The sequence below is a fragment of the Bicyclus anynana genome, chromosome 19 (assembly GCF_947172395.1).
Source record: "Bicyclus anynana chromosome 19, ilBicAnyn1.1, whole genome shotgun sequence".
In the NCBI taxonomy this organism is placed as follows: Eukaryota; Metazoa; Arthropoda; class Insecta; order Lepidoptera; family Nymphalidae; genus Bicyclus; species Bicyclus anynana.
Genome location: NC_069101.1, coordinates 8,174,730 through 8,183,033, shown reverse-complemented (window position 1 = coordinate 8,183,033; position 8,304 = coordinate 8,174,730). Strand labels below are relative to the sequence as shown.

At 34.3% G+C, this 8,304-nt stretch overlaps 1 protein-coding gene across 2 annotated transcripts in view; it reads left to right on the top strand.

Annotated features, from left to right (window-relative positions):
• Positions 1 to 409: 409 nt before the first annotated feature.
• LOC112045357 (6-phosphofructo-2-kinase/fructose-2,6-bisphosphatase) overlaps positions 410 to 8,304 on the top strand; it is a 30,732-nt gene continuing 22,837 nt past the window's right edge. Inside the window, exons 1-2 of one of the 2 annotated variants that reach the window (XM_024081506.2) lie at positions 410 to 856; positions 5,883 to 6,211. In XM_024081506.2, the coding sequence (XP_023937274.1) occupies positions 5,893 to 6,211 (319 nt within the window). In that variant the 5' untranslated portion in view covers positions 410 to 856; positions 5,883 to 5,892. Of the gene's footprint in view, positions 861 to 5,882; positions 6,212 to 8,304 lie in introns of both variants that reach the window. The other variant, XM_024081505.2, reaches the window with a different exon arrangement.

Genomic DNA, 8,304 nt, shown 5'->3' with positions numbered 1-8,304 from the left:
TAAATAATTTTAAAATTAAACTGCCTACATTAACTTTCTCTTTATAAATGGTACAAAACCAACATGCAATTAAGATATCATCCATGGCCATTGGCCAATAAGTTATGCTTCTACCGTCTTAATTAGATGTAGTCTATGATGTAGATGTGTTTCACAAAATAGGTACCTACGTAATTAATAATTAAGAATAAGTTCTTGTATTTAACTGATTCTGTTCATGTTTACTTCTTCTTCCTTGTTGTTAACTGCTTCTGTTTATGTTTACGACACACAAACAAAACGCAACCATGTAAATGAGACGAAAGAAAGAGATAAATATATCCACAACAACGATCAGTAAGCGAAGATAGCCGAACGAGAATCGATGTCACACGAGCGGTCCGTGCCACTGTGCAACCATTACGTATTTACGTCCTATCCATACTTGCTTTCGCTTCGATGCGCTAAGCTCCAAGCTTCAGTCAACAGACCAGTTTATTATTGTGCTGCCACATCGCTAAAAGACGCACCGAGATTATAAATAGTTACCAATTCTACGCCTGCAGAAGCGCAAAATTATTTACAATGAGTAAAATACGATCCGGTGTCAAATAGGCGCTGAATATCGTATTTTGTTTACCGTGCAAGTGAAGGACTGCCTAAAACTGTATAATTATTGTGTTACCGTCCCCGTGCGATGTTGGGGGAAAGTTTTGGTTAACAAATTGGATCTGATCGTCAACTGGGACTTATTGCGAATGTGTATTGAAACGTTCATCGCGATCCACGGGCGCACTGCTATGCGCCACGATTTGGTACATTTCATAAGGCACACGTCTTCTGACCACTACTGCGAAGGGAGACTTTAGTTACTAAGGCAGGTAAGCAAAATTATTTTTAGTCACTGATGTTATAGATAAAATCTAACTGCTCGAGAATGCTGTTGAAGAGTTCCTTATCCGTGTACTCATAGTTATATCTATACAAATGCATCTAATCGTGCATGCTAATAATATAATAATAAAACACACTTCGACTTCAGTTATCAGTCTTAAAGGTTGTATACCTAGCAACAAGCTAAATCTAGTCTATAAACTGTTAAGAAAAGTCACACAAATATTGTTTATAAAATAAATGATAAACTTTTAGACAGTTCGTAAGATTGGTATCTAAGTATTTGATTTGATATTTCACACAAAGCCACTTCAGTAAGATGAAACATCTGGACCGATGATTCTGCGTCCAAAATTAGCTCAATACACAAAACATTTACATATTCTGACTTATAATAAAAGCAACAGAAAATCTCGTCGGCCTTCATAAAACTCTCTCGATACCTTCTGTTATAAGCAAACACAAACAAAACACCAGCAGGTCAAAAGAAAAGGAACCAAAAATCAAAAGAGAAGGGGACAATATGACAGGATTGGCAATATAAAAAAACTCAATACTGATGCTCGACTCTAAAGAACCTACCTGCTCTTGGTATGTTTAAAATTTAAATAAACAGGAGTTTGTATGTAGATGTACAAACAAAGTAGTATAATGTATGGTTTTTGTTGTTTCCAAGCACATCAGAATATTTATAGTCGAAGGAGATAAGAACGCGACACTAAATGACCCTTTATCACCGACCACATTATGCGGTGGAAAAAAGCAGGCCCGTAATATAATAGGTGCCTGTCCAACGGAAAATTTTCAAATTCCATTGCAAGCAAAAGTTTTATACTATAGTACGACTAATAATTCCAATCAGTAAAATGACAAGCGCAACTGTCACTGAAATGACATTTTACTGACTGCAATTAATTCCAGTCAGTAAAATGACATTTCAGTGACAGTTGCACTGCAAATAATTTCAGTCAGTAAAATGACAGTTCAGTGACAGTTGCACTGCAAATAATTTCAGTCAGTAAAATGACATTTCAGAGACAGTTGCACTGCAATTAATTCCAGTCAGTAAAATGACATTTCAGTGACAGTTGTACTTGTCATTTTACTGACTGGAATAATAGCGCGTCGAAACTGAGGTGGTCTTAATATGGTCGTTCAGTCGGATAAATAACGAAAGTTATTTAAACAAATAACCCCGAAATATTGTCTACAATGTCGAGCTGTGTATTCAGGAAGGAATAAACTATAAATACATAAATATATAATTTAAGTAAACACACAGCGCACACATGCACAAAATTGTGCACATGTATGCTGTGTGGAGTAGTTAAATAAGAATAACTTTTTGCGGTGGTTTTGTAGACGCGTACCTGTCTATCGTTGAAAATATCGTTGTGATTGCAAGATATTTGCAATAACAGGTGAAAATGTATTAGTAAATATACTGGTTGCTAAGATTGCTTCATAGTTCATACAATCAGGTTTTAGAAGGATATTATGCTAAATAGATACAACATTTGAACAACCTCTGCAACTGTTATAAGTTTTATACGAATTTAGATGCGACAAATTTTCAAAAGACTTCAAATTGTTCCCCAAGAAATAATTTTTAATAATGAAGTTGGAAACATTCTCAAAACAATTAGTATTGTAGGTATTGGCATCTATTTATAAGCTTACGTTATTGGTAATGATGGCAAATATTTTACTTTTGCTAGGTTTATTTATGTCTTCCTTAGAAATATCGTATTCCGTAAAATGTTGTCATAGAAAATATAATTTTAGTGTGATAGGAAGTACCTGGGTGTACCATATCTAGAAAGTTCAGAAAATCTTTCACACCTTCGACAACATACATACCTAAGACGTCACTATTTTAGCAAATACCCTCTATCGGCAAAACTAACTACGATAAAGATGGTACCAAAGAAAATAATCAGAACTCAGAACAACGTGATATTTGAGGTTCAGAAGTAGGTAAATTGGCAAATGTTTATGAAAAAATAATAAGTTGTTTTAACGCTTAAAATAACGATCGCAAACGTTTTCCACAAAAAATATACACACCGAATTCTTTTTTCTTTATTTTGAAATACGTGACCAATATTTCCATTCCCCTCCAACTAGTCGGGAAAGACTGCATTAGGAGTGGGCACGACAATAGACCAACGGGGCGAAGATCGAACCACCACCCTTCGGTGATTAGTCCGATCGCTCTTACCAACAACAACACAACAAACAACAGCTATTGAGGCTATTGTGTTGTTAGCTCAACAGCTATTGAGGCTTATTTAATATAGAATTTTCCGGAAGAAGAATAGTTAAACTAAATTAACGCTAAAGGGTTCAAATTCGACCTCAATGTCAATGGTAAAACTTTCATCTTTTACTTGATGACGTCAATCTACAGATACTCTATCTCGATGTTTTATAATCTAGATAGTAGCTTTTATTAATAATGTTATGTACATTTACCTAAAATTAATGAGAATATTTGTCTTGGGCTTGGCAACAAAACAGGCTTTTGTTAGATTGATAAAACAGGTTAAAGGCGTAGACTATAACAGAATATATCCGTGTATCATAAAACAAGAGAAGCCAGTTTTACAAGCGATCGAATCTGATGAATTATGCATTGTTTACGTAGGTAGGTACTTACTTGGATAACTGTTCGTGTAACATTCATGCAGGTAGATAGGTAGGTACTTAGTTGTGAAGAGAAAACAACTTGCAACTATGTTGGTTCTGGCAAAAGCAGCTAATTCCCATAAGCTACTTGAACTATTCACAATACGCTTTCAATACACTCAATAGAAAAATAGTATTAATTTTGTCCATATGATTCCAAAATATATTAAAAACACATCTTTAAACCTGAGGTCGGTACAAATTGAAATAACTCCCTGCACAACAAAGACTATTGAAAGCATTGATGTATTTGAAAGGCTTCTCGCAGTTATAAAAAGATTCTCGCAACGCTTGTAGGAGACATTTTAGGATATACGAGTAGATCTCTCTATATGATTAAGATAGAATCTATATTGATTGTGACAAGACGTACAACCATATTCCTTAAGCATCCAGACCATCCATTTAGTTTATTAGTAGGTATTACGTTAGAAGTATAAATTGACGAACGAATCATAATTTTATTTTGCTAAATAGGGGATAACTTATAAATACTGGCAAATGTAACCAATTTTATTAATTAAGTCAAAGGTCAGAAAGTCGTAATGACACAATGATATTTAACACGGATACAAAAGTGGAATACGTAAAGAATCGAAACAAATTATAGTGACATAATATTGATAATTACATATAACAGTTGTGGTCTGCTCAAAAGCAAAGGTGATCGAATTGCTTCAAGAGCAATCTCTACTTCTGCCCTTAGCCAACACACAAGGCACACACATAACACATGGGCTCATTAGCCCTTAGCCAACACAACAAATTGCATGAATTTATTTTTATGAAAATGATGTAGGATTATTTTTTTTCTTTTTTTATTGAGAAAGAATACAATATGGAACTGAACTAACTTATCCTAATAACTATACAAATAATGCCCTCGTGTAATGCTGCATTTCCGCGCTTGACAGCTAGGCTGATCCTTTGCGCAAAAAATGAGCCAGCAATTCTGTCACCAGTCGAGGCAGCGCTGTCTAGCCGCGGTGAAATGATTCGGTGAAATTTTTTGGCACTGCCACTCTGTCAGAGAGGCATACTTTTGCTACTCACCGGTTTCAGCTTTTTCTGCTGCGGCTCCCGGTCTTGATTCTGTCTCCTATGTAGGCATACCTACGTACATAAGCATACATACATACATGAATTTATTTTCACGACAATGATATATTCTTGAATATTTTGTTGTAATTTTAAGAAAGCAATTAAATTTTCCTTTACCGAAATGATCATTAAACAAGTCGTTCTTGCATCTACTTATATGGGGACCAAAACCAGTATACCTACATTGCAGTTCTTACATATGTGAGAGTTGATAATACAAAATACCCATGGCAGTGATATTTTTCCTCAATTGGCTTTTAAGCGGAGTGTTTATGAAAATTTACTAATTTAACTCTAATGCTTAAATAGCAAGTCATTTACGGGTAATAACATCGGGATGGGTGAAATAGCATAAAATTGATGTAATAGATTGGTGACATGATGAGGTAAATCATATAAATTTACTCTCAAAGAATAATGAATATATTTTTACCTACATTTAAAGTACACTTAGACAAATACTTAGCAGCATCGAGATCGGCAGAGAGCGTCAGCACTAATAAATCTTGACCTACTTCATCCACTATAATTGAAAAATCAATGGTAAAATGAAAAAATAAACACCACAAACAAGAAAAAAAATTTAGGTAGGTAACTTAGAAAGTCGAATTCTGAATTTGCCAGCACCTGCATTCTTTAGTTACAGCGCTGTGACATCGTTCGTTTCCATGGCAACATCGTTGTTAGGAACATTCTGATTTTGGTATTTTATAAGTTAGTAATTACATTTCAAATTCCAATAAGACTTGTCACAGGCAAAGAGTTCGTTGATGAGTGTAAAATTGCAGAATCTCACCCCTGCTCCTGCATTCTATAAAGTTACAGAGCTCTGACGTCATTTGTTTCCATGGAGACATCGTTGTTAGTGACATTTGAATCAACTTATACAAATAAAGTTCAAATTCGAATAAGACTTGTTATAGGCGATTATTTCATCGACGAGTGTGAAATAGCGGAATCGCTCCCCAGTATTATAAGTGACACAATACAAACAAACCTTCAAATCTTAAACAAAATCTAAATGCCCCACTCGAAGGCCTTAATCTATTCAAAGAAACAAAACTAGCTATGTACCAAGTAACTACCAAACAAATGATTTATATATTGGATACTCTCATTGGTATTTTAACCTTGGATTTCTGTTCTCACTAATATTCCAGAGACAATGTTATTTAATCATGCAAGACGATTTACATTATATTTTTTTTCGTTTGTTGCAGATCGCTATTGATGGCGTTACTGAGTATCCGTGGTGATTGGCATTTGTATCTCTGGCTTATATATCGCAAAATCTATTCAGCTGTCATATGGTTGCTTGGCAATCACTGCCGAGGTGATAAGAGTCGGTCCGTGATAAGCGTCGTCGCTGGTAGCCAGTCGCTGGCAGGCCTCCACAGAGTGCGTACGCGTCGCAGGAAACCGCAGCAGCATCGGAACAAGCACGTCGTAGCACTAGTGAGGAGACCTTCACTGAGACGGATAGTGATGGCACCCGGAGCTAGCACTGCACATGCTATGATGGAGGACAAGGAGAAAGCTCTTTCCAATGGTAAGTTTTAACTAATAAGTCTTTGTTACAGGCAGTCTTGTAATTTGGCAAACAAGGAAGCCGGTGAATAAAATGTACCTAATAACCGCTTCAGTGAAAGCTTACGTGTATTTATGGTATTTGACACCGTTTCAGTATTTATATCTACTTATACAACGTTTACAGACAGAATTCATATGACCATTTCAGTATGTATACCTGTACGTTTACGTTTACATACGATTGTATGCGGAATTCACATGGTCAGCATTTTGTGATGTTTCTGTCTTCAAGGCTCAAATCATTTCACGCTTCTAAAGGCTGTGGTCATAATTATTTAGTTATTTTAGGACTGTATTGGAACGTGGTAATTAACTTATGTGTAGATAACAATATTATACAGGAAATTAAAATTGACAGGAAAATAAATTATGATCAAAATTACAATTGGGGATTTTTAAAATTTTGTTCTCGCAAATATTTAAAGAATGTCAAGTGTTTTAAAATACTCTCTTCAATCTCGTTTCCAGAAATATAAATGAATTTATTAATATTATTTTTCACTTTCTAAATATTTCATATCGTCCGTTCGAATATGAATTAATAGGTTTTTGACTTTCATCCACGTGTGTAAAGAGACAGTATTAACCAAACCAAAGTCCAATTCAAAGTAAATTGGCATTGCACCAAATTTACAAATTTTCCTTTAGGTAAATTTTGCATTACATTAAACTTCTCACTGTGAAATAGAAAAGAGTAATTTCATGGATTCAAAACTATGGAATTGACAACATTAATAAAAATATATTTAAGTTAACATTCATGTTGTAGATAATTTTAAAACACCGCTGTGTTATAAAGAGATTGTAAAAAAATTTGTATTGATAAAACATTTCTAATTAACGAATAAGTTAGTTCAAGGTTATTGAAATGCGGAAACTGTTTGAACATGAACAAAATTGTAGTAATAAATGTACAAACAAAAAAAGTAGATAGCATAAACTAAGTAGGTCTCATTAGTTAAAATAATAATGTGTCGTAGAACATTTGTCAAACTGTAACTTTAACAAGTGTACAAAGAATTAGAAACCCGTATTTTGCAATGATAAAGCGCATTTCAAACCAAGAATCGCAAGAATCTTTTAGAGAATACATTTTTACTTAATAACTGCCTCAATTTCTCTTCTTTTATTATTTTACTTCTTGTACCTCAAAAACAACCTCGTGATCATCATTGCCTGTATTATCCGAGAGACATTCTTCTTCTTCTTCTTTCTTCTGGGCCGTTTCCGCACTTAGCCATGTTATTGGCTGTTGTGCGTGGGTCCCTCGGTGTAGGTTCCCGCTGGATTTAGAGACATTACTTTAGCACTAATTATTTGCATTGCATTCTTTGGCAGAAAAAAATCAACGCCCCAATATTTAATAGCTACTTAATAGTTTAATAATTATATTTACAAATTGCGATGAGTAGGAAATGGTTTCAAATTCTAATGGCCTTATCGTCAAGCTAATTGCAAATAAATGTAGTCACCTGTCCACGTTCCCATTAGATATAACTTGTACTAACCTAGGTTGACACAAGTTTCGTGCAGGTAAATGGCAGATTGCCAAAGAAGGCACTCATTCTACACGTGTTGTTGTAGTAGACATTCTAAGTAACCATAGTACTTAATAAAATATAACTGAAACACTTGTGTCTGAGGGTGTAGACAAAAAACATTAATAAATATACTTGAATGACAAGAGATTGCTCAAATTTATTTGCATACTACTATTGTTGACACTAGGTAGTGGAAATCATCTTCGAATACTTATCTATTTTATAAATGTATATTTTCGAACGTGGTGAGTCTAGTGATTCATATTCAAGACTTAATCACAAGATAGATATAGGTTTTTCCTCGATGATTTCATTGGATATTTACTTATAGATCAAAGAGATTTAGATTTATATTCGAAAAACAGAATCAATAGATAGATACTATTCCACTAAATACAAAGATCGTTCGTGTAAACTTCGGTAAAACCATGGGTTAAGCTAATTTCAATTATAACTGTCGGTATTTTGTTTAGTCCACTAAAGGATAATGAATATTTTAGCACTGTCATCC